The sequence below is a fragment of the Lepidothrix coronata genome, unplaced genomic scaffold (assembly GCF_001604755.1).
Source record: "Lepidothrix coronata isolate B3197 unplaced genomic scaffold, Lepidothrix_coronata-1.0 Scaffold100, whole genome shotgun sequence".
Lineage (NCBI taxonomy): Eukaryota > Metazoa > Chordata > Aves > Passeriformes > Pipridae > Lepidothrix > Lepidothrix coronata.
The window spans coordinates 127,534-154,664 of record NW_016690280.1 but is presented as its reverse complement, the minus strand read 5'-3'; the positions used below and the strand labels follow the sequence as shown (position 1 = coordinate 154,664).

Genomic DNA, 27,131 nt, shown 5'->3' with positions numbered 1-27,131 from the left:
AGGAGGTTAAATGGATTATTGCCATGCCTGTCTTTTGTATTACCTAATGGAATGGGTGTAAAGGTTAGATGTTTACCTTGGGGTAAAGATTCCTAGATGGTAAGGTGTAAAGGAGAAACAGAATTGTTGAACACAGGAGTGTAACATAATGAGCACAATATAACATAACCTCCTCTCTCTTCTATTCCCCACCCCCCAAAAAAAGAAAAATATTTAGTGTTGGGAGCACCTATACATTGTGTAGGTAAATGATAAAAATTCATTCTATCATCAGTGGTATTAAGGAACAACTTTAATTGTACTGAGAAATTTTGGTACCACTTCTCCTTCTTTCCCTCTCTCCAACCCCAAATTACTTGTTTTAAAACATTAATAACCTGGCTTCAGAGTTTGCAGGCAGGCTACTAGGCCATTTTAAACTGTATTTTCCTTGAGGGAGGGAACGTGACATAAACCAGCAAGAGTGTTGTAGATAGTTCACGTGTTACTGCTTCAGACTGTCCACTTTATCATAGTGTGATTTGGTCCTTGAGATTGCTTAACAAGGTTGGTTTGCGTTCATACTCTTTTTAAAACTCTTAGAGCACCGTTTTTTTTAAAATTACTTTTGTCTCTAAAAAGAAATAGCTGAAATTCTAATACCTGGAAGAACTGTTAATATGTTATTAAAGTTGCTACAGCTGGAGGTTGGTAAAGGGGAACAAGCTAAACCAGAGTGTGCAGTATGGTAGGTGTTCATTGACCAGTAGGATGTGTTGCAGAGAGTCTGTTGTTGTATTTTAACATGACCTTGAAATAAAAGTGAAAAATATGAGCAGGTTTCTAAGTGGAAACTCAAAAGGAGTAGAACTGATCTAAATGATTCTATGAGGAGTTAGTCACAGCATATAATCAGTTACAATAGGACTGTCAGAATTGGAAAATCTGAACAAGTATCAGTTGAGAAGAGAGGAAGTGAATATTCCATATCACAGTTATGGTTCTAGCAGAAATCTACCAGTCAGAAAACTTTCCAGTATTTAGTGATCACAAAAATAAAGCCCTTTGTGCTCAACCTTTGCTGAGTAATCCTCTGAAGGCACCACGTCAAAGGCCTTTATGTACCTGTCAGCAGATGTGGCTTGCTGGGACCAGGAATAGTTTGTTCTAACTGCTAGAGGGCTTGCTTTGTTTAAATTGCAAACTTAGTTACTTATTTCAAGAGTGCTGCTTAAGTAGGAGAAGCTTATCAGGATGATCTTGGGGGAGGGTGAAAGATGGAAGGTTATTCAAAAGCAGTTTCAGTTAGGCTTCCCCTCTTGTTTATTTGAATTTAAATGAGTGGCAGCTTTAATAATTTGCTTTTCAGTGAATTAGCTCCCCTTGTCTTGTGTCTCAGTGTGATAAGACATAAAGTGTTAGTTTTCTCCCTGTGTATTTAGTTTCAATATTTAGTTTCTTCATTGTAAATAAGTCTGCTGGAAGTTTCTATTCCAGATAAGTAGAATGCTAATTGTACAAATAGATGAATCAAAGTATTCTTGAATCTAACAATAATCCTTTAATACGCTAATGCTTATTAATTTTGTTTCAGAGTTCCCGAAATTCACTTTTGACTTCTTCTGGATTTGGAGTGTCTCTCCCAAGTGCTTCCCAGTCCTTGGTATTTGGGGCTGGAAGGAGCCAATCAAATGGAGTGATGACTCCAGAAAGCAAGTCTTCTGGATTTCCTTTTGGTTGTAGTACTGGACCAGAGGCTCAGAAAGATTCTGATCCATCCAAGAACTTGTTTTTTCAGTGCATGTCCCAAAATCTTCCTTCCAGTAACTATTTCACGGTCATTTCAGAGAGCTTGACTGAAGATGTCTCTAGTCGGGACTCATTCAAGCAGTGTACAGAGAGTGTGGGTTCTGGGATCTGTAAAGGTAAAATTCTCTCAGTGGACAGTAAACCAGGAGCCCAGTCTGGTGGTTCTGTGGAGCGGAAGCTGCCTGTGGAATCCATGCCTACCCTTACTCCAGCCTTTTCACGAAGTCTGTTGAATACTCGTCCCCCAGATAGTCATGAGAACCTGTTTTTACAGCCCCCTAAGCTATCACGAGAGGAACCCTCAAACCCTTTCCTGGCATTTGCTGAGAAAGCAGAACTTAGTCCTTTCAGTGGCTTTGCATCTTCATCTCAGACGGGGGTTTCTGCTCCCTCCACACCTGTGGGTCACAAGGCCACTTCTGGCTGGCCGGAATCGCTCACCTCTACAGACTCTTTAGCTAAGAAGAAAAGCTTGTTTATAACAACTGACTCCTCAAAGATGATCTCCAGTGCTCCTGGTTCAACAGTAGCTGCTGGTGTTCAGAGCCCTTCCACTGTAGGGAACGGCCGTTCCAGCTCACCGACCAGCAACCTGACACAGCCTATCGAGATGCCCACGCTTTCCTCCAGCCCAACAGAAGAAAAACCAGCCATTGGGCCTGGGCAGCAGGACAATCCTCTTCTGAAAACTTTTTCTAATGTGTTTGGCAGACATCCATCTAGCTTTTTCTCTTCACAGGCAGACTTTCCACAGGAGAACAAAGCTCCTTTTGAAGCTGTGAAAAGGTTCTCGCTAGATGAGCGGAGCTTAACGTCCAAACAGGACTCTGACTCCAGTACAAATAGTGACCTGTCAGATTTGAGTGACTCTGAAGACCAATTGCAGGTCAAAGCTTGTATGAAGGGTATCCCAGACCACTTGATGGCAAAGCTGGGCCCCAATGCGGAGCGCAATGCGGAACTGCTGCTGTGTAAAGGAAAGGGGAAGCAATCCCCAAAGGGCCGGCCCCGCACAGCTCCCCTAAAAGGTGATGACTTGAATGCAGGTGATGTCTTGGAAGCACGAGGAGGTGGGATACTGGGTTATCTCCTGAGTGAACTCCGTGAACTAACCACAGTTGTAAACCTCGTTTATGCTCAGTAGGCAGCACACGGGATGCTTGCAAGGCTAAAGCGTAATGCTTCTTGTATGTGAATTAGATGTTCACTTTGAGAAATGTTTAAGCATGTATTTGTCAGGACAGAGGTGTGGTGTGCTGCAGATTTAAACAGACTTACTGGTTTTACATGGGTATGAACATACAGATCTCTGAAAAGATGATTACTGGAGCCAGCGTCCTTTTGCTGTTGCAATTAACTAATAGATTTTTACTTTTACTTTGCCTCACCCAGTTGGCCAGTCTGTGCTGAAAGATATGAGTAAGGTGAGGAAGCTGAAGCAGTCAGGGGAGCCTTTTCTCCAGGATGGCTCTTGCATCAATGTAGCTCCACATCTGCACAAGTGTCGGGAGTGCCGTCTGGAGCGCTACCGCAAATTTAAGGAGCAAGAGCAGGATGACTCAACTGTGGCCTGTCGCTTCTTCCACTTCCGGAGGTGCCCAAATTCTTCCTTCCTTCATGTGTAGTCTGTGTGCAGAGCTTGGACCATGTCCAAGCACAAAGTAATTATGTTTTACTTATTTAATATGCTTGGGTACAATGATGAAGGTTTTGAGTGTCTTGCATTTCTCTGCATCCCTTGACTAGAATTCCCTCAATGGGGTGGGAAGAGCTGCTGTTCAAAGACAAAGCTATATGATAGTGACTGAGTCTCAAGGTCCAGCTCAGGAAATTGAATTTGCTTTATTGGGTAGAATTTTACTGCTGGGTAGCAATTTATATATAATAACTGTTCTCTCCCTCCTTCATAAGGCATTCAGAACAAAGATAAAATTTTAATTTGCTTAATAGGTAGGTAAACATTGCTAGCCTGGGGCTAATGTTTGACTAGGTTCTGTTGAGTACAGTATGGATTTTTAGGAGAACACTGCATCTCTGTTCTCTCTGTACGTGCTCTTCCAGTTCTTATAGACCTGTCGTGCTTCTCTTCATCTTCCTTAACTACCTATTCTAGCAAGTGCTGTGCATCTTCTTCCAAAAATGTTTGTTGACTTTCTAGCATATAAAGGATGAAATGAATTTTTAGTATGTGTCACCCACCCAGTAATCATGCTGCTTCTCTTCCTAAGCTTGTTAAAAATTAATCTAGCTTTGAGGTTAAAGACAAGATGGTTTCTGCTGAAAAATGGCATTGCCTTTAATATTGGCAGGAGATGTTTAGGGTTCTGTAATATGTTGCTGCACCTTTAACCACACAAAGACAAGGGGGGGTCAAAGCTATTGGTAAAAACACTTGTGATTCATCTCTGTGGAAAGCAGTACAAAGAGGATTTTTGCATATCCTGTAATGTGAGCTATTAGAACAAGTGCTGGCAGCCCTAACCAGGATTGAAAAGTTGAGAAAAGCTTTCTCATGAGTTAAAACTGAGAATGAGAACCATTCAGAATTTTGCAAGCAGCATCATGCAACAACCCAAACAAATTGAATGTTGTCATCTCTTTGTATTAATAGTATAGAGATGTGAGACTTAGCAAGCTGTAGAAATTTCTTGTATGTGGGATTTCCCCCCAGTACTTACTGGGATCTGCGGATTCATTCCAGTGGGTCTTGCAGCCATAGCTTTGTATACTTTATTCTCTTGTTACTGGGATTTGCAAAATAAATGTACTGTCTGTAGAATACAGCACTCTAGCTGAAGCCTTTTTTCCCCCTTTTCTGGGTTTATGTTCTGACATAGATGGCATTATAAGTTTATTAACATTATAAGTTTATTAAAGGTGGTTGATCGGTTTCTCAGTTACTCCATCCTGTTTCCTGCAGGCTGGTATTTACCCGGAAAGGGATCCTGCGAGTAGAGGGTTTCTTGAACCCACAGCAAAGTGACCCAGATGCCATGAGCCTATGGATTCCTTCCTCCTCCCCTGCGGAAGGGATAGATCTGGAAACTTCCAAATATATCCTGGCCAATGTTGGGGACCAGTTCTGCCAACTTGTTATGTCAGAGAAGGAGGCGATGATGATGGTGGAGCCACATCGTAAGCTGGACTTTTGACATGTTTTCTGTCCATCCTCTCTGTGTAATGTGTGTACAATGCAGTGGAATAGAGTTGAAAATGTCATGTAATTTCTTGTTAAAATGCTTCTCCTGCTCTTCCAAAGAGAAGGCTATGTTCACTTCTTTGGGGGGTGTGTAGTTGTGGGACCAGCATTCGGGACTTTTCTTTTGGATCAGATCAGTGCAACATTACTATCAAGGAAGCTAATGATAACTTTCCTAGATGTGAAATAAATTCAGAAATCAGCTGACTCATGCTCCTAAGAAATTAGAAATAAATCGAGAATACTTACACACTGACCAGCTGTACTTTAATGATCAACTTTTCTCATATATTCCTATCCTTTTATACTCCAGAGACATCACGTAAAAGCTCAGGGGTTTCTAGGGAAGGAGCAGTACCTGCATTCAACCTGCAAGGACTCAGCTGAGCAACTAGTTGCCAGCTTTCCACTTCAAAGGGAATAGTTTTAATAAAAAATGAAAAGATGGCCAGCTTAGCCTATCACATGGGTAACTGACTATCTGACTTTTTCCCTTTAGTTTCTGGAATGTACAAGAGCATCGTTTTGGAGGGGCCTTCCCCTTCCTCAGCATATGTGTTCAGGATCTGAATTGTTGACAGGCATCTGATTAGTAAAACTAAATATGCATTCTTATTGGTTTTAGAAGGTAATGTTATTTGTTCATAAACTAGCACAAGTTTTATAATTTTGCTATAAATTCCGTAAGTGCTCCTTGAAATTCAGTCATTACAGAACTCTGTAAGGTGCTGCGTTTCCTTGTAATGTGCATTTTCAGACCTGACCTTACCCACTCTTAGAAAGGGGAATTTTAATAGTGTCACTAAACTAGCAACTCAAAGAACGTGTCTCTGAATGTAAAAAGTACATGTTTCTATACTCTGCCTTCATCTCACGTTTCTGTGAATTGTTTCTTTATCAGCGTTGCTGTGATATTCTCAAATTAGGTGGGAGAAATGCAAAGTGTCAAAGCACTAATTCTCAGTGTTCCTCCTCTTTATAGAGAAGGTGGCATGGAAGCGAGCAGTACGTGGTGTGAGGGAGATGTGTGATGTGTGTGAGACAACACTCTTCAATATCCACTGGGTGTGTCGGAAGTGTGGGTTTGGGGTCTGTCTGGACTGTTACCGGCTGAGGAAGAGCCGTCCACGCAGTGGTGAGTACTGGGCTCTTCTACCCACTGTAATCTTTGACCTGACTAGTTTTCACTGGGGATAGTTTCTGGGAAGTTGCTGAAGGTTTTGTGGGAGAATTAGTGACTGTCAGCTTGTTTGGAACTTGGGAACTACTGTCTTTTATGCTGCCGGTCCTTTCTTCATTTCCTTATGTACCTGTGTTTTATTTATTTGCTTAGGATGTGATTATTAAAATTACAGCATCAGCAGGCATAGACTGTGTACTGAGACAGACAACTGGATAGTTCTATCTTTCCCTCAGAAAGTATAAAAGAGAAATATAAGTAATATCTTAACAGTTCAGAACCATCGAGAGGTGAACTAGTAAGCAGACACTGCAGAGAACTACTGTCTAACAAGGAGTGAGATTGGAAAGTTTTCTTCTTTTTTTGATTCCTTGACACACCAGGGCTTGTAATTCAGCAAAAAGTTCAGTAAGTTCAATTTTAACAAATAGAGGCGTGACATGTGTACAAAAGCAGATGCCTGGCTGGGGGTTTTTTGTGTACTTTACTGTATTGAGACCACTTTGGTAGTGTGGGTGCTGTCAACTGGCAATCAGTAAGAGTAGGGGTATAAGTGTCACTTATATTATTATATGGAACAGATGTATAAAACACTGGATGTTAATAAGGATAACTTAAGAAAGCATAATGAGAACAAGAGTATCATATTTAAAAAAACTAAGGCTAGAAGCCAAGATTTTTAGGTGATTGAAAACAACAAACTGCTAGAGATGAAGGGAAAATTACTGTGGTAGTTTTATGATCTGAAGAGGCAAAAGTTGCTGTACATCCTGTTCTAATGGTCTGTATTTATAGCTGATTCCTGAGATCACCAGGTTAATCTAAAGAAACAATATTAATGCAGAAGTATTCTGTATTTAAATTTTGGTACAAAATCTAATTTTTTTTTCTTTATTCCAGAGACAGAGGAGATTGGTGATGAGGAAGTTTTCTCATGGCTGAAATGTGCAAAGGGTCAATCTCATGAACCAGAGAATCTTATGCCAACACAGATCATCCCTGGTACAGGTAATGATTGAAACATGAAAAGAAAAATAGCAAATTTTGTCTCAGTTCTGAGCTAGTAAGTGGAAAAAATATGAAGATGAATGAATGATGTTCTAGCTGGTACCTCTTCTAACATGGATTTAGAAGAGACTTCCACTTGCTGATCTCCTCTCTCCAGGGACCAGGGATAGGACACAAGGAGATGGAATGAAGCTGCATCAGAGGAGGTTCAGATTGGACAGTAGGAAAAGCTTCTTCACTGAGACGGTGGTTGGGCACTGGAACAGACTCCCCAGGGAAGTGGTCAGGGCGCTAAACCTGTCTGAGTTCAAGGAGTGTCTGGATGATGCTCTTAGTAATGTGGGGAATAGGAGGAGCAGATGATAATCTGTAGGATTTGCCAGGTTTGACAGCCTCTCAGTGCCACTGTGAAGGCAGTGTCAGCACCGTTGGCCACACTGTGCAGAGACAAGTGTCTTGTGATAGGGCGTGATCTTAAAGATACTTTGCAATAATACTAAAACCCCCCACCCCTCTGAAGATACATCATAGTTCAGGCCTTTCTTTTAGATTTCTTTACATGTGATATTAAAGACTCTGCTTTATTTACAGCGCTTTACAACATTGGAGACATGGTTCATGCAGCACGAGGCAAATGGGGCATTAAAGCCAACTGTCCGTGCATTAACCGGCAGAACAAATCGGTGCTGAGACCAGCTGTCACTAATGGAATATCACAGGTACGTAACTTGAGGCTGAAATTACCTGGTTTGACATTTACATCTTTAAGATCTATTAAGGTGTTAGATCCTTCAGGCTAATCTGTTGTGAGACAGAAGTTTTATTTTTTTCCATGTGTACTCTTGAGTGTTTTAGCTTAGCCAAAGTCTTTTGGGACGCTTTTTGGGGATATGAACTGCATCTTTTACATACCAAGTGGGTATTTGAGCTAATACTCTTATGTAGAAGTTGGGTAGGAAGCCATTCATACTGATGCTGTATTTTAAAACAAGCCACTATTAGTAGCTTGCAACGTTTGCTTTTATTTTGTTATGGTTCCTGAAGGAATCAAGAGCAATTCTGTTACTGTTGATACAAAAAAATCCTCCTATAATTGGAGAATAAAGAAAAAAGAAAGAAGAAAGAAAAGAAAAGAAATCCAGAAGCCTGGGCTTGTGTTAAAAGATGACACGGGAAGAATTCACACCACAATGCAGGGTCTAACAGACAGAGATAAGCTCCAGTACTCTACTGCTAAGCATAAATGAGCTTTACTATGCACTTAAAGCAAATGGAGAAAGAAAAACAACAAACCCAAATGCATTGGATAACTAAAATGTGTCCCAAGTTGAACTCTTCCCTTTATTCAACATTTAGCAGTCGTTTATTTTTTTTTGTTTTAGCTTCCGACTGTAAATCCCAGTGCATCAGCCTCTGGAAACGAAAGCACCTTTTCCACTGGAGCAGGAACAGCAGGAGTGGGGCAGCTAGAAATGGACACTGTACCAAAATCTGAATCAGCTGATAGTAGGATAGAAGAATCTACAAAAACAGAGACATTACCAGCTAATAACACTGGTGAAATAAAGACTAACAGACCACTTTGCCCGGAAACAGCTCCATCGTCAGCTTTACACTGGCTTGCAGATTTAGCAACGCAAAAAGCAAAAGAGGAAACAAAAGGTAAGCAGAAGACATGCCCTCTGGTGTTGGAATTAAAAGAGATATGATAATGTACTGCTTGGTTGCTGTACTTTGTGACAGTGCCTTGCCCTAAACAGAAAAGAACAAGGTCATTTTTCTTCCTTTACCTCTTAGAACCAGTTTTGGTTTAGAGGCTTAGGAGTATGCAAAGCTGGAAAGATGATACAGGTGAAGATAATACTGTCTTGTCACTCATAGTTTATTTCACTGCCAGTTTGTGTATTTATTTTCTCAGAAGCTGGTATGCTGATGTAAAATGATAGTAATTAATTTCAGATACAGCCTTATAGCTTTATAACTGTTGAAGCAAATAAAGCTCTTCTGTGTGCTATGTGAAGAGTGCATTTCCAGAGAACTGAGAGAGTAGAGTCCAGTCAGAAGGTCAGATGAAAGCTTAGAGCATCTTTAATACTTGGTAGTTGAGTGACCACACTTCCTGAATGTCAGAGGTAGCATGACTAGCAGAGGATTTATTCCTATCCATATGTCTGGCAGAAACTACTTTACATGTTGATTTGACTACCATTAAAATTTGAAATATTTCATATCAAAGCATTAATTCAGAAAGTCAGGGAAATATTTTTTTTAATTTAATCTATTACAGAGTTGTGGTTTTGTGTGTGTCAGATGCTTTCAGATCAGATCTGTTGGGCTGTTCAAAACGTTTAACAGCATATGAAGGGTAAAATCTATCTGAAGGATCTGATGTCTTTGATTCTCACTGAGGTGCCTCATTAACTATTAGACTGATAATTTACCTTTACCACAAGATTCTGTCAATATCCTATTTAATGCCAGAACAAATAATTTCAGAAAACTTCATGATTGTTTGGACTTTACCTCTTGTTTTTTCTTCTTCCCCCACTCAATGTTATATTTATCTTGCAGAATCAGGATCACTGAGATCAGTGCTTAGTAAAGAATCCCATTCACCCTTTGGATTGGATTCCTTCAACTCCAGTACAAAGGTTTCCCCTCTAACCCCAAAGCTGTTTAATAGCCTCTTGTTGGGCCCAGTGACATCTAGCAACAAAACTGAAGGCTCCAGCCTCAGAGATCTGCTACACACAGGGCCAGGAAAGCTTCCTCAGGTCCCATCAGACGCAGGAATCCCCTTTCCTCCAGTCTTTTCTGCAGCTTCTACGGTAAATAATTTTATATTCCTTCAGTGATAACTGTTCTAGGGAAGAATTTCATGATGATCTAACAATTTTCCTCTAAATATTTTTATAATATTATATATATAATAATATATATAATCTTGAATGTTGAAATAAATGTAATATCTCACCAAAACTCACCACGTTACAAAGTTGTAGGGAATTTTCATGGCGATTTTTAGTTTTAGTTTGCTACTGCCGTGGAGAGGCTATTGTTTTCAAGAGACCAAGAAAGTGAGTTAAATACAGCCTTTAAATTGTTTAATTGATAATCAGCATCCCTGTACAAGCTCACTTTAAATTTCAAAACTTTATAAATATTGCAAAAGCATGCCACAGAAAAAAGACAAAAACATGAGTAAACTAGTTCCTTAAACAAACTTGTGTAAACTTGAAAGGCATTTGAGCTAGAATATACTTGGCTGTCTACTGATGGTTCTGTTGACATACAGGAAGCACTTTCTCCTCTCTGTGTTTCCTTAGAGTTCACATATCCATCAGCTCACCTGTCCCAGGGTTGAATTCACTTCCTTAGTAGTGGAATGAGGAAAATGGGGAAATAGAGTTGAGATATTAATGAAGTTAAGAAAAACATGAACCATTTTTACTATTAAAGTAGCTAAGTTTAGATCATTAGAGCTTTCTATTTCATGATTGTGTGTATAATATTTTTCTAGGTAGCCTGTAGTTGATTATTTTACTGTTTCTGTTCCTGGATACCTGTCTCTCTCTGAGCCAGTTTGTTCACTGATGAATGTTTTTCTGGTAGCAAGGTGTCCGTGACCAGAATCCGAAGGGTTACTGTTTACAACTGATTACTGTTGTAAGACTAAACTTACCTCTGAATTTACTTCTTCTAGGGGGCCAAAGGTAAAGCCAGCCTGCCTAACTTCTTAGACCATATCATTGCTTCTGTGGTGGAAAATAAGAAGACATCTGATGCTGCAAAGCGAGCCAGTAACCTGGTTGACACCCAGAGAGAAGTGAAGGAAATGGTAATGGGATTAAATGTGCTGGATCCACACACTTCCCACTCTTGGCTGTGTGATGGTAGACTCCTTTGCCTTCATGACCCCAGCAACAAAAACAACTGGAAGATCTTCAGGGAATGCTGGAAACAAGGCCAGGTGGGTGATGGCAGGTATCCAACCCTTGCTGTGATTTTAGTCTGTACCTTGGTCATTGCCAGGTCCATTCAAACTTTGGCCACTTGCTCCTGAGTGAACATGAGGAATGATGATTTCAACTGTAGCATCATGACAGGGGACACAGCAGCCCTGTCCACTCTATGCTGTACTGACTCAAGCCCAGGAGTTCTTGCATATTGAGCTTTTCTCAGTTTACCAGCATGAGGGTGTTTGCTGTGACAGCCTTTTTGGTTGTTATGTGGTTGGTGCTGAACCTGATCTGCTCTACTACAGCCCAGTAGTGAATCCACTGTGATTCCTGCATGCACCCTCATATCTCCCCCACACTTGATGCTTTATAGCCTCAGGGAAAGGTCCATTCCTTCCAGCTGCAGCTTGTGCAGAAACGAAAGTGCTGCATGTAGTAATCTAATCTGAGTTTTGGGTGTACTTGATAGGATCACCCTGAGCCTACAGCCAGTGGGAACCCAAGTGTTTTTTTGAACTCAGCAGCTCATGTACTGAGCACTCCTGTGGATTGTCTGAGGTGCCATCAACTGGTTAGGCCTTCAGTCAAAAGGCTGGACCTTAGACCTGCTGCCAGTAGTCACTTTTTCTGATCTTGAGCTGTAGTACTGCAGTTTAGACTTCTCCAGAGAGTCAGTAAGATCAGCCTGGTCAGACAAACTGAATCTTAAAAAATGGGTGAGTAACTGCTGCTGCAAAGGAAGTGCACCCATAGCTTTAACAGAATATGATGTCCATCAGTGTTCAGACTGTATTCGTGGTGGTTGGTTCTGCAGCTGCCTCTGGCACAATCACCTTCACTAACTACTCAGAATTGAGACCATCTTCTGGAGAAGTCCTTGCTGTCAGCTGTTTTTACAGTGCTAATGCTCTTGGCACTCACATTCCATGTTTATTTGTGGTTGCTCCCAAGAGATGCAGGTGGCTGAGGTGTGGTGGAGGAACAGACTGCAAGTACCTCTTTTGACACTCAGAGTCCATTCCTGACAGAACCAGGGTACTTTTCAGTTGAGTGCAGTATGTGCCAAGATGATTGTTTTGCCACCAGCCACATTCCTGTTTATGGCTCCCTTGGCCAGCCCCTAATAGGTGGAGGGGGCTACTGTGCAGCACACTCTTGCTTGTCTGACTAGAAACTCAGCTTGCTGCTGGTATTGCCAGCCTTCCCCACAGTGTAGGTATCTTCCTGTCCCAGTTTTTTTGGGGTGCACAGGAGTCTCCTCCTTTTTTTTTTTCCTTTTTCAACCTCTTACATCATTCTGATTTATGAGGGATTTCAGATCATTGTTTTGCAGTGCTGTGGTGTCCATCATCTGCCTGACTTTGTAAAGAGCTCCTTACCTTCTGGTTAGTATACTCTGATAATTTTGTCAGCACTTTCTGTCAGCAAATACTGCTGTCTCTCTTAGGAGGATCCTGGATGTTTTGGGAATGCTTACAAAAAATGTGCTTGTCAGTTTGTCTGCCAATGAGACTGGTTAATCAGCAGGTGCAAGATGCTGCTTGTGGCCCTGGGGTTATTGACTGTTAAGGAATCCTGAGAGACTCCTTATGGAGTCTCGAGATGTCATGACTGATCTTCTGTCTGATGTGTAGCTTGCAGGGTGCATCATCTTCCAACGTGGTGCACACTCTGAGGCTCTGGCTACAAGTGCCATGCTCATGGACTCTTTCTGTCCCACTATTTTAGGCTTTGTCCCAAGGTGTGCTGTTGATTCTTTTGGATGACTTTACCATTCAGAGAACCCCTTGAATAAGAATAGACAGGAGTCCCTTGCTCATTCAGGGATCCTCCAGTGGTGTTGCACTCACTTGAGTTTCCTGTTGAAATGTGGAAAGTAACCTAAGTAAACGTCCCTCGTTCCTGCACAAGAGAGAGACATGACCCAAGCAGGCATCACTGTCTTAACAAGGCTATTTTAAACAGAATTTCTTCAAGCAGAGACTCTCTCAAGAAACTCTGCTCAGTCACAGTTCTCCTTTGGCTTACATACTGCTGTACATCCCAGCTGCACCTTTAAAAGTGAAGTGAAAGAACATTAATTCCACCACCATTCCCAAATCATTTTCTTCTTCCTATTTTGTGGGCTGGAAAAGGTTATTTTGAAAAAAACAACTTCTTAGATACCCTCCCCAGCACAATAAATGCACACTGGACACTAGATCTGAGCCATATGAAGATCTTGGCCATGATGGCATCTCAAATTATTAAAAGAGGAAATTCTTTTCCCTTAATATTTGGATAATGTGGTACTTCTTCACTGTTGTGCAGAAAGAGCAACACTTTTTGACTCCTTTGTTTCAGAAATTGTCAGAAATAAGCATGTCTTATCCCAGAATTCACTGAGAGACCATAAGACTAATTTTTTCTGAACCTGTTCTTCAAGAGCATTTTACTCTCCTGAAAATGGTTGTTGCTTAGCTGGGGAAACTGTCAGGATTCTCATCCCATAGCAACCTGTTCTTTTCTGAATTTTCATGCTAGGCTTTCTCTTTTCCGAGACACTGAAAATTTAGGATGGTACTGGAGCTTTCTTTTTGTTTGTTTGTTCGCTCCCTGTAGTCTGAGAGTGGATTTGGCAGGAAATGTCTGCCAGGCAAGCCTGCTATCCTTTTACCTTGCAACCCTAGCTGTGTTCTTCACTAGAGAGAATATTTTCTTTCTTCCATGAGAAATTCGCTGCTTAATAGCTGGAAGGGTTCTACTAAGTTTAGTAGTTTGGTTGTTATTTTTTAAATTACTATTTACAAGTGGTCAAATGAATACTGCAGGGATCAAAATCTGTCATTATTCTCCTGTGCTGAAGACAACAGGGTTATCTATCAGCTTAAAGACTACCTGGCAATGCTTTCCACCTACCCTATGAAAGGTGCTTTTATTTTACTCCTCGTACATGATCCCTAGGTTTTTTTTGTAGAATATGCTTAAAACCTTTTCATTGCCTTAATGTTACAATTTCTGCTGGGATCAGGGAGTATATTTAAACTTGAGATCAGTGTTTTTGCTCTGTCATTTTAGGGAGGTTTGCTGCTTGTCAGGGCCTCAGACAGTTGCACTCTGCTGCTCTTCCATAATATCAAGACAGTATCAGGAGTGATTCTGTGGCTCTGGGAGGAGTGGTCAGGGCCAGGGAGTTCTGGTGGTTTTTTTAATCCTGCCAGTGAGGGGCAGAGGGGTGTTCAGCTGACCAAGGAGCCAGCTAGGGAAGGGCACTGTGCTGGACCTCGTGCTTCCACCCAGGGAAGAACTGGTTGTTGATGTGGAGGTAAGGGGCAGCTTTGGCTGCAGTCACTGTCAGATGATGGCATTGGGGTCAAGATTCTGAGAGGAGGGAGCAAAGCAAAAAAGCATGATCACAAACCTGGGCTTCAGGAGAAGAGAAGAGGAGCTCAGGAATGCTGGTGGAATCATGTTTAACCTGCCTTGTAGCCTTCTGTGATGAGGTGACTGGCTTGGTGGATGAAGAAAGAGCACTGGATGTTTTTAATCTTAACTTCAATAAGGCTTTTTTACACTGTCATAATGTCTTCAGACAAACAGAAGTATGGACTAGGTAAGTGGGCAGTGTGATGGATTTAAAACTGAAATGCTGTGCTCAAGAGGGTTGTGATTGCAGTCACTAGTAGGGTACCATGGGGGGGTCAGTTTTGAGGTGAGTAGTATTTAACATCCTCATTAATGACCTGGATAAGATGGAGTTCATATACCCTCAGCAAGTTTACAGACAATACAAAATTAAGAGGAATGACTGATGGTTATGCTGCTATTCAGAGGTTCCTGAACAGGCTGGAGAATGGGACTGAGAAGAATCTGGTGATGTTCAGCAAGGGAAAGTGTAAAGTCCTGCACTTCAGGAGGAATAACATGTACTGCAGCAGTACATGCTGGGGAGCAACCATTTAGAAAGTAGCTGGATCTGGATCTGTAGGTATATTTGCCTAATGCACTGATACTACATCCAGGGGCATCTGTGCTTCTCAGGGTTGTGCTGAGCTCTTCATGTGAATAAACCTAAGATCCACCTTCATATCATTGTTAATGTATGGGGCACAGCTTGGAATTAATTCAAACTTGCATAGGCATGGAAACTGTCATTTGAACATAGGTAGCAGTTACTAAAGCTAGAACACTTCAGGTGGGAATAGTCAGTGTACAAGTTCACTTCATACCCTCTTTTCCTTTTCTCTCAAGTCCAGTAACTCTCTTTAGAGATGGGAGGAACTGAGAAGGTCTTGGACAGTGTTGGGAGGATTGTCTGGTATACCTTTTCCAAGTAGTGTCAGTGTAGCAAGTGCCTTGAGTGTTTATTGGGAGAGGCCACTGGAATCTCTGTGTAGAATATATATATATGTGGTTAGCCTAAACATCTTAAAAACCCTTTTGCAAGTGAACAGCCTCTTTTCTGCTACTTGGTTTTGTCCTAAGGAATTAATGATAATCCATGTTTATACATAAATAATGACTGAAGTAGTTAAACAATTCATATCAGAACATGAAAATTTCACGTGAGAAGGCTTTACTACAAATGCTATTTCCAGTGGTAGTTGCATTTGTGCTTAAAAAAAAAAGGGATTCTACATACACTGTACCTCCACAGGTGGATTGACCTTGTCTGGCTGCCACACCCCTCTACCCAGCTGCTTTCTCACTCTCCCTTCTCAACAGAATAGGGGGAGAAAATAAGGTGAAAAAGTTTGTGGGTCAAGACAGACAAGGAGATCCCTTAGTGATTGCTGTCACAGGCAAAACAGATTCAACTTGTGATAAAGTAATTTAATTTATGGCCAATTAAAAATAGAGTAGGATGGAACAAAGATAAAGTAATAAACACTTCCCCCACTTCACCTTGTTCTTGAAGGCTCAACTTTACTCTCTCATCCCTGACTCTTTTACCTCCTCACTTCCATGGCCCCCACAGGGGGATTGGGGAATAATGGGGGTTGTGGTCAGTTCATAACACTTCGTCTCTGCTGCTCTTTCCTCTTCACACTTCCCCTGCTTCATTGTGGAGTTCCTCTCACAGGATATGATCCTTCTTGAACTGCTCCAGCATGGTCCTCTCCATGGGCTGCCATCCTTCAGGAATGGACTGCTCCAGTGTGGGTCCCCAGTGGGCACAGTTTTTGCCAGAAAACTTGCTTATGCCTGGGGTTCTCCCCACAGCTCCTGCCAGAGCCTGCTCCAGCGTGGGCTCTCTGCGAATGCAGCTTCCTCCAGGGAATCTCCCCTCTGCTGCAGTGCAGGGTCCTCCATGGGCTGCAGGTGGCTCTCTGCTCCACTGTGGTCCTCCCCAGGCTGCAGGGGCACAGCTGCCTCACCGTGCTCTTGGATGGGCTGCAAGCACCTCCTCTGTCTCTGACCTTGGTGTTTGCAGAGTTGTTTCTCTCCCTCCCCCTGCCTGCTGTCCGTGTATGTGTGTGTGTGTGTGTGTCCATCTCACCCCCCCCAGCAGCTGTGGAGGACTTTTTACCCTTTCTTATTGTCACAGAGGTGCCACCAGCTGTGGGCTCAGCTTTGGCCAGTGATGGGTCTGTGGAGCCAGGGGGAACCATCTGTGTCCATGGGGCAGATCCCAGCCCCATCACAGAGCCCACACCTGCTGCCAACACCTTGCCATGGAGACCTGATGCACTTGCCTTGGCCAGTCTAATCCAAAACCACTTCTAAGTGGTGCAACTGCACATGGCTTGGAACTAAAGCTTGCTTTGACTCTGGTTATTTTCTCGATGCACAAAACCCAGACATGGATGAAAGTAGGTTTGTGGTGTCTTTTGAGTGGTGGTAGCCAGGAGTCTCGGCTCTTACGAAAGTTTGGCTGCATGTGTAAGAAATTTGGTTATGGTGGAGTAAGCATTCATCTTTGTATTCTCAGCCCGTGCTGGTATCTGGTGTCCATAAGAAGTTGAAGTCAGAGCTTTGGAAACCAGAAGCTTTCAGCCTGGAATTTGGAGATCAAGATGTAGATTTGGTGAACTGCAGGAACTGTGCCATAATTTCAGACGTGAAAGTGCGTGACTTCTGGGATGGCTTTGAGATAATATCTAGTAAGTAATATTTATGGCTGACTAGTTTAACTGAGCAGTCTGTCTTGCCATTTCAACTCCTCCTTTTCCACTCATTTTCTTTAAAAATAAAAAGTAATAACTAAAAAAAATCCAAGTACCTATCAGTTTCGTCCAAAGAAGCCATTGTTCCTTAGATGTAGCACACTCTAGAAAATATTTTTGGTGAAGATTAGGGCAGTACTGCCTAAGAGAACTGTCTGTACTGTGGTTTTGTTGCCATGTGTTACTTTCATGTGTCAAAAAATGATCCATTTCATGGGAAACTACTTTTTAAAAAACTTTTCTCAGTGAAATTATTCATCAGATACTGTTATTAAGACAGTAAGTAATTTGTCTACCCCTACTCTTCTTCCAACCTCAACTTGTATTGTAAAACCAAAGGGAATCTGCAGAGCTAAAACAGACTGAGGCTTTTGGTACTAAAACTTGGACTTGGTGGAATACATCAGCTAAGTAAACTTGACATTGCCAATTATTTTCATGGTAGATCATCTGTGAGTACAAATACAAGTTTCTATTTATTATGAATAGCAATGATGAATGAATGTCTCACGTGATAACACATTACTTAATTCTTTCTTTAAGAAAACCATTGTCAAGTCTGGATGGGGAAACTAACCACTTAAAATTTCTGGGGATATAACTGGGCAGGTTAAAGTGCTTCTGAAAAGGAGAATGCTCCATTTTAGGCTGTGTGTACCTAGATCAGAGTGATCTTACAGATGTTGAAGTTGTAACAGTTCATTGCAATGTTGCTTATTTTAGTGTTGTGTATAAAATGTTTTCTGTATTTGTTGCTATGTGCAGATAGCAGAAATGGTGAACTGTTGGATGACTTAATGGAATGTTTGTTCAACAGTCAGTGAAATGAGAGATTTGCAGACTAAAAATATTCCCTTCCCTAGTCATTTTCCATTCAAAGAACTTCCAGCTTTTGACTCGTTTTTTGTATGGTTCCAAGTACAGAGTATTGTATTTTGCACCGTTATATTTCATACCATTTCTGTTATTAATCAGAAATAAATGGTCTAGAAGGATATAATGGTGTGGTCCTTTGTGTATTGGTGGTAATTGAGAAACTTCACAAACTCTTCACTTTTGTGCTGGGGTCACTCATGAAAATAGTAAATCTGTATGGATTAAGTTATCTTTGAGAAATGTTATTTGTAGTTTGTCTCTAGACAGGTATGCTCCTTTCAGCAAAATCAGCTTCTGCCTTTCTTTTAGACCTTTACTACACTTTATATGAGAAATATTAGTGATCTAGGTTGGAAAACCTTATCACTCTTGCTAGTTTCCTTTAAATGCATTTTATTTAGTGTTTTTCAGCTGTGTGCAATCCCTATTTTAGAGGAGTATTATTTGCTGCTAGTCCAGAGATTTCACACAGTAACTCATATGAAAATGGTTTGCAAATTATATAATGACTCTGACTTCTCTGCATTGCATGAATTTTAGATTTCCAAAATATGTGGCCACCCCACCCTTGCTTTAAGTTACTGAAGAGATGTAGAACGGCCACTGACTTTGGAGGTGTTATTGAGATTATTCTGTATGACACTTGATTCTAATTAATTTTAATCTTGTGCTGCTTCTTTTAATACTTTTGAGTTCAAAGTGGACTTTTGGAAGGTCTAACTGTTTTGTTTTGATCCTTCTTAGACCTGCTTTTCTTTGCTGATCAGATTTTTTCTGGGCTTTGTCCAGTTAAGTGTAATTTGTCATATCTATATGTTTTCATCCAGGTATGTCCTTTCTGAATAGCCATCCTACAAGCTGCTTCTGTTTTAGAACAAATATCCTTGATGAGTTCAAAATCTTGAATATGGGCAGTTGTAAAACATGAAATTCAAGTCCTTGAGCTTTTCAGTTCGCTTGCCTCTCTAAAATCTGTAGCTCATCAAAATTTATCTTTAAATCAGTCACATTGGTTTACATATCTGCAATTCTTAATTCCTTTTAATTTCAATAAAATTATTTTTTTCTATTGTAAACTAAGGCTGTCTTCTGTAGCCTGTTGATATGTAACACAGATGTGATTCACAGGTCTCCAAGTCCTAATTTCTTAGATATGCTTTCTTTGCTGTCAGCAGCTCTGCTAGATCTGGGTAAGATTAGTTGCTTTTTGTTTGGCTTTCGATCCTTGGAAAGGTAGGAAGTGCTGAAGGATGTTACTTTCTGAGGAAAGGGGGATGTGAAGGTGTTACACTGCTGCACACCCTCTTTTCCAACTGATGGCTTCATATGGAGTTGTGAAAAATCTGATAGAAGAGTGACCTTTGTTTCTCTCTAAGTGTTACACTGATTCTAGCTGCTCCTTTACCACTTCCAGACAGACTCTCTTAGCCCTTGCAAGATCTGAGGCAAAGCAGCAGTTGATCAGTGCTGTCCCAGCACACATCACTGTTGCACATGTAATGCCATCTTTCTGTGCTGCCAGCTTTCTCTTTTACCAGTCAGAGTAAAACTCTCAAAGCGAAGAACAAATGTTTGGGTTTGGCACCCTGCTAATTTGAGTGCCTCCAGCAAAGAAGAATTAAAAAAACTAAAGTGTGCCTTCCTCTGTGACCACCTGCCCTTGAGCTTTCTTGAGTGTGGTGTACCATTGTTTCTTTACACTGAGGTTAGGGATGATTTCAAAGCATGAATCAATAACTTTAATTTTATAGAAGTACTACTCCTCTTGAAATTAAAGATAAAACTCCCTTAGACTTTGGTAAAAGAAATAAGGAAGAACGGTTTGGAAAGGCTTGTTTTTGAAGTTGAATAAAAAGTATTCTAGAACTTAACAGCTGTGCAAGATCTGTCAAACTTATGCTGTAGGTAATGATACATATATATATATATATAATTGTTAAAATGTTGTTTGGTCATACTATGATAATGCTTGGAAGCCCAAAATAAAACCAGGATCCATTTTGCTGTGCATTGTAAGGGGTATAAGAAGGCTGACAGCTTAAACAAAGTAATGGGTTGCAGTAAAAAGATATTACATGAAGAAATCTTGATTTGTTTCTTGCAGAACGGCTCAGGTCAGAGGATGGTCAGCCAATGGTACTAAAGTTAAAGGATTGGCCTCCAGGGGAGGACTTCAGAGATATGATGCCTACGAGGTAAGTTGCCCTTAGGATCAGTGACAGGACTCTGCTGTAGGTGCTGCAGGGGAAAACCTACCTTTGTCTCTCTTTGCTCTCCAGGTTTGAGGACTTGATGGAAAATCTTCCTCTTCCTGAATATACCAAGAGAGATGGCAGACTGAATTTGGCTTCTAGGCTGCCAAGCTACTTCGTCCGTCCTGACTTGGGTCCCAAAATGTACAATGCCTATGGTATGTGAGTATACTTCTGCATATGTTGTTTTTTGTGATGCTTCATTATACTTAGGCAAATACAAGGCTGTGGCAATAGTCAAAACTCAGTGCTTATCCTAGAGCCTGCTGTCATTTTCTTTTCATTTAGTCCTGCAATCTGTTCTTATGCTAGTGCTCTGTCTGTCAGATGTGCCCCATTCTGCCTTGTACATCCAAGAGATGTACATATGGTAAGTTAAGTTTGCAAACAGTTATTAGTATATATAACAAACATAATACCAACAGAGGGTTCAAGGAATAGTTAGTATCTTTTCAAGACCAGTTGATACATTTAAGAGGAAAATTACCCATCTTAGGGCACTTAAACCTGTGCATTCATGTCTCCAATCAGGGTTTTAATTTTCTTAATCCATGTCTAATAGCACAGACTACAGACAACATGCCAAACAAAACTGTTGCCATGTTCAGCTACGTGAATTGGATAGTTTTGTGATCTTAAGATTAATTATATAGCAGATAAATAGCATACAAATAGAGGAAACTTTTATCTGAACACCTACCCTGCATGGGACTGTAAAGCATTAAACTTTTTAGTGCTTGTAATACAGCAGTGTGGAGGATACATGAACAGTTAATGCATGTCATATCAACTTGGATTATTTTAGTTCCTGAATGTACTGACTTTGAGGTCAAAAGCAGGTTTTGTAGACTTTTAATTTAAAACAAATGTAACTGATTGATTTGAAAATACATACTTTTGCAGGTTTAGAGTAAGATAAATGACATTTAAAGTAGTAGGGGTTTTTTATATACTGAAAAATGTCGAGCAATGCTGATAAGAAAAAAATTGCAGTCATCTCTCAAAGCGAGTGTGTGGAAGCAAACCTACCTAATGTACTTTCTGTAGTTCTCTTTGCATATTGGTGAGACAAGGGTGCAGTGTTTTCTTAGGTTGTGCATTCCAAATATTGATACACCTACAGTAACAACTCACTCAAGGACATGGAAGATTTTTCATTGTTTCATAGTTTAAAAAATGTTTTAGCTCAGTAACCAAATGTGGATTAGACTTAAGCTGTAAACCAACATATTGCAGTTCTGAGAAAGAGATGTGGGGGGTTTTTTAGGATTTTTTTTTGGCAGTATGACATCAGAAATAAAAGCTTAAAAAAGGGGGTTGCAGCTGAGACAAATTGAGCTTATTCAGTAATTAATGGTGTTCAGCGGTTTGCTTTATGTATTACTAGACATGTAAGTTGAGTGAAAGACTCCGTACACCAAAGGCTATTTCTCTAAGAGGTTAATCATAGAATTTGATTTTATTTTACACTCTATTACAGGCTTAATTACTGCAGAAGACAGACGAGTTGGTACCACAAACCTGCACTTGGATGTGTCTGATGCTGTTAACGTCATGGTGTACGTTGGGATTCCCATTGGGGAAGGAACCCATGATGATGGTAATGCTTAAGGAAAGCTGTTTTCTCTACATTGGAAATCAATTGTGTGTGTGAGAAAGAAGACTCTCTTTTATTGTTTGAGCTTGTCATGATATATAATCCAAGTATACAAGGCAGTTTGCTACAGTTGCAGCACAAATTTAAAAGGGCAGTAATGCTTCATTAGTTTCCAACCGTGGAAGCAGCAGAGTTTTGCTAGAAATTAGGTGCATTCCTGAAAAAAGCGGGAGAAAGGGTAATAAGTTACTCTTTCTTCTCCTTGTATTTGAATAGTTGTAGCTCAGTTTGAATTAATGAGCTTTGTGATTCGTTGTCAATTGACACATTCCCTGAGTTTTGTTCAGATGAAGCTTGATGTGCTCAGAAGGGGCACTGTGTGATGCAGCAGTTGCAGTGTGACTGGATTTAGTAGCTCAAAACACTCCTTCGTGTTCTGTGTGTCAGAAATGAGCAGCTTTGTAACCACACTGCTTTTACCTGGATTCTCTTTCCAGAGGTTCTGAAAACAATCGACGAGGGAGACGCTGACGATGTGACAAAGCAGCGAATCCATGAAGGAAGAGAGAAACCTGGAGCATTGTGGCACATCTACGCTGCCAAGGATGCTGAAAAGATACGGGAACTTCTCCGGAAGGTATGTTGGTTACAAAGAAGGCTTTTGAGCCTGCAGGATAATTTAACAAGCTTGCTTATAGCTCATACAAATTGCTGTCAACAATTTGGTATTCCAATGCTGTCTTTGAGGGCATTAATAGTTGCTATGTTCCCAGGTTTTCAGCCTGGTCTGGAATCTTCATACTGATACACATGTCACTCTTTCAGACCTAAATGACCTTAATGAAAATAATGTTCTACCTTGAAATAGTTTGTTTGTTATGTTTTTTGGTACAGACCATTTTGTGAGCCAGCAATATCAAGGTGCTGTGTCATGGTTTCCCCCCACCCCATATCTTGGCCCTAGGTTGGAGAAGAACAAGGCCAAGAAAATCCTCCAGATCATGACCCCATTCATGACCAAAGCTGGTACTTGGACCAGACCTTACGGAAGCGACTGTATGATGAGTATGGAGTGCAAGGCTGGGCCATAGTGCAGTTCCTTGGTGATGCTGTGTTCATTCCTGCAGGTGCTCCCCACCAGGTAAGGGTGGCACCTCTGGGCCATATTGACAAATAGGACTGAATTAGAGGCACAACAGAACTTCAAAATAACTGTTAATTAATATTGCTCACTGACGTTCCTTTTTCTGAATATGCAGTTCTTAAAGGAACTGTTTGGATTGGATCTTGATAATTGTATTAGTAAAAATTATATGAATATCTGAATGGTGTGTACGTTACTGTGATGAAATTAAGGAGGGGGGGGAGCTGGGGTGAATGGTGGGAAAACATTTCTGTGTAGTGAAACTTCAGCCAGGGAAACAAAATTCAGTAAAAGCCTGGAGAAAGGTAAGAGAACTTGCTTTAGGGAACACTAATGTACGTGGGAGAACAGGTAACCTGTTAGATGTCACGTATTTTGTTATGGGTTTATTGTTTAGACACAATTCTGTCACAGTTCCTGTTTCTGATCAGTAAATGTGAAAGAACCTAAATGTATGGAGGGTTGTTGGGGTTTTTGTGGTTTTGTATGGTTCATTCAGTCTTGATGTGTCAGTCATTTCATATGGGTTTTTAGGTCCATAATTTGTACAGCTGCATTAAAGTGGCAGAAGATTTTGTATCTCCAGAACACGTGAAGCACTGCTTCCGTCTGACCCAGGAGTTCAGGCACCTGTCTAATACTCATACAAACCATGAGGATAAACTGCAGGTAACTGTTTTATGTCAGTGGTCACTAAATATATCCTGCATTTTGCCAGCACTGTTCAGTATTAGAAATGTGTGGCTTGTGATTTAAGGAAAGAGTAATAACTTTCCACAGGTTTGGAGGTTCTTATTTGATAGGTACCTCAATTAATTTTTAAATACTTACATCTACAGTATTATGCAAATAAAAATTAGTATTATTCATGTGGATTTCCAGAGAACTTCCCCCCATTGGACTAACGAATGTGTTGGTATTAAGTTTTTAAATGACTGAATCCTAATGACAGCAAAGCACAGCAGAAGAAAAAACACTATTAAAGGAAAGAGCAGTGCTTTGCTTTGAAGAGAGATGTTTATTTGCCCAAGTACACTTGTATTTGTTTCTTTATTGCCTAAAGGAAAACTGCTCTGAAAGCAGAGGCTTGCTTATTTAAATATCAGGGATAGGTTTAGTGGTAGAGCTGGCAGTGTTAAATTTGTGGTTGGATTCAATGATCTTAAAGGTCTTATCCAACCTAAGTTAGTCCTAAAATTAGATGTGTTTTGGTTTGAAGAAGTGTGACTGCTTAAACTAATAACTATGCACAGAACATTGTGTATAAGACAGTAAGTTCTGCAGAGAGAAGACTGTAGGAGGCCTTTTTGGGTTTTTCCTGCTGCTTCTGAAGCATTAATATATGCTCAGTTTGCAGATTTTGTTGTCAGCATTTTTTGTGTACCAGTAATCACATGCATGTAAAATGAAGCAGGGTGGAGATCTGCAGGATGGCTGTCCTTGCACTCCAGTGTCACCCAGAGATGTCAGAACTTACCAAGTTAATTCTCTCAAACCAGTTCAGTAAAACATTGCTGTAAATTTCTATATGGAATTTTATTGGATTTTAAAGGAAAGCAGATATAGGATCAACTCTCATTTCAGCTTCTAACACTGTACCTCTTCAGCTGTAATGATACAGATGTGGAAGTGCTTCTGTAAGTTAAGAGATTGCAAATGAATAATGCATATTATTAAAAAACAAACAAACAAACCCCCCCAGAACAAACAACCAACCAACCAAACCAAACAAACAAAAAACCCAAACAAACAACAAAAAAACCCCTAAAGTGCAAGTCAGTATTCCCGTGAACAGGAATACCAGTTGTATTTGTCTCAGACTTTACTATTTTTCTTTGTCATTATTCACGTATATTTTTATATAAACCTGTGTCTATATTTTTTATATTAAAAAATACACGAGACAATAACTGACATAAATGATACAAAAAACTGAGCTCATGTGTATATCAGGAGAAGGTGATGGTGCTTGGCAGTTGAGCAAGTGCAATTGAGCTGCTCACTTAGAGGTGAAACTTCTGTTCAATACCTAGAAACAAAATTCAACTAGAAAAAAATCAGAAATAAGACTGAGCTTTGATTGTTAAATAGCTACCTGTGAAACAGATTGCTGTGAGTACTGGTGGATTTCTCATCCCTGATCTTGCTTGTCTTTCTGAAAGATTCACAAATCAGAAGAATTTCTAGCCTCCATACAAAGACAACAGGATGGTTTGTTGCATCATCTTAATTTTTGTAGGATTAAACCAAATGATTTTCTTTCACCTTTTAGGTTTGATTCATGTATATCTGTAAGTGACTTGGGTCACACAGACTTTTTCAAAATAAACTCATGTACATCACATCATAGTGCACTTCCTCCTAGCTCTCCCAAAAGAGAGAATTTATCTTAAAATAACACGAGTAAGTATATGTTGCTGGGTGACCAGAAAATGAGTTAATAAATCAGAAAATACTTGTCATCTGTGACAGTTAAAATTTATGTTGTTGATGTCCTGAAGCAGGGAGAGTATATACTTTGTGTACACTTGCCAACTATTACAAATTCAGCTGTCAAAGTTGATTGCATAGGTATGTAGGACTCTCCTTGTTAAGTCTGGAGAAGCTGATTTGGGTTTTTTTTCCCGTTTCAGGTGAAGAACATTATCTACCATGCGGTGAAAGATGCTGTTGGCACACTGAAAGCTCATGAATCCAAACTAGCTAGATCGTAGGAATTGCTAATTCCAAATGCCCTGTCAAAGTAAGCCTTTTGCTCACGGTATCTACAGGGACTGCACACGACTGCCTCTGCAGGAGCAGAGGCTTCTCACTGAGAGCTGGTGTGGTCAGTATTACACACACTCTTCAGCCACTGTTTCCTACGCTGCCTCAACACTGAAGGTCTAACGGAAGGTTGCACTGTTAACATGCAGAATTCCAGATTCTAAAAGGTGCCATGTCCCTTTCCTGTGGCCTTTTGCAAACTGGGAGAACATGGAAACCACTTGGGTGTTCCGGCATATTATGATTAGAAATGGTATAAAGAGTGTGGATGTTTTTTCCCTCATGCCTAGTTAGTCTCCACAGAGTTAGACGGAACGTGCTGGAGGTGGGTTGTCCTGCTGCAGACTTAGTTTAGCTGCTGAAAGAGTGTGACCAACAGCAGCCCAACTGCAGAAATTCAAGCAAACTTCCCATGTGAGATACAGGCCAAGGAAAAGGATGAAGCTATTCTCCGCACTCCCCTTCTTGTAGCCGTTTCTCTATACACTGTAGAGTTGCAGAACTAAAGGGAGAACCCACTTTTTTTTCCCCCTGGGAGACTCCAGAGATAAGAGAATTGTGTATTTAGTGAAAAAATAGGTTTGTAGTGAAACAGTTAATATTTCATGAAAGTAGATATTTTTAGTATTTTTGAAGTACCACAATTGTTCCTGGATTTTCAAGGAAAGGCGCATTACATTTAGTCTTCCTTTCAATAAAATCAAGAAGTGATTTTTAGAAAGCAGTCCAAAATAGCACAAAAACAGCCAAAGGAGAATTGAATAGAAATTGACATCCCACCTCCCTTGCCCATATTACCTCACCTGTCTTCCCCCCTCTCTCTATGCCACCCTGCTTCCTCAGAATGAGAAGTAAAAAGGAGTATAAACTCTGTTCTCATGTGGAGATGTTGTACATCTCTCCCTGCACTGGTGACTGCAGGCAATAGTTCACCCAATACCAGTGCTAGCTGAAAACATCTATCCTTTCCAAAGTGAAGGAAAAGTTAACTTTCAGTGTCAACTTTGTCCAGAACTATTTTAAGTAAAATGTTCCTGCTTGATAGAACTGTATTCAGAATTTACTAATGTCAGCATTGATGCAATGGATTTCATTGTCTGGGTACATGGGGAAATGTATCGACCTTATCTCCAGCTGTACTGTAGTGCCACTTGCAGGCCTGTTAATATGTTCACGGTTATTTCATTTTTTAAAAAATAAAAGTCATTTACTGTAA

General features: G+C 40.5%; 1 protein-coding gene across 1 annotated transcript in view; it reads left to right on the top strand.

The window, feature by feature from the left end:
* KDM3B (lysine demethylase 3B) overlaps positions 1-27,131 on the top strand; it is a 46,766-nt gene extending 19,635 nt beyond the window's left edge. Inside the window, 17 exon segments of the mRNA XM_017822882.1 lie at positions 1,574-2,816; positions 3,181-3,382; positions 4,709-4,923; positions 5,970-6,122; positions 7,068-7,175; positions 7,767-7,894; positions 8,558-8,837; positions 9,747-10,003; positions 10,879-11,145; positions 17,046-17,217; positions 20,261-20,351; positions 20,436-20,566; positions 21,889-22,008; positions 22,503-22,642; positions 22,970-23,146; positions 23,684-23,818; positions 25,783-27,131. Of these exon segments, the coding sequence (XP_017678371.1) occupies positions 1,574-2,816; positions 3,181-3,382; positions 4,709-4,923; positions 5,970-6,122; positions 7,068-7,175; positions 7,767-7,894; positions 8,558-8,837; positions 9,747-10,003; positions 10,879-11,145; positions 17,046-17,217; positions 20,261-20,351; positions 20,436-20,566; positions 21,889-22,008; positions 22,503-22,642; positions 22,970-23,146; positions 23,684-23,818; positions 25,783-25,863 (3,900 nt within the window). The 3' untranslated portion in view covers positions 25,864-27,131.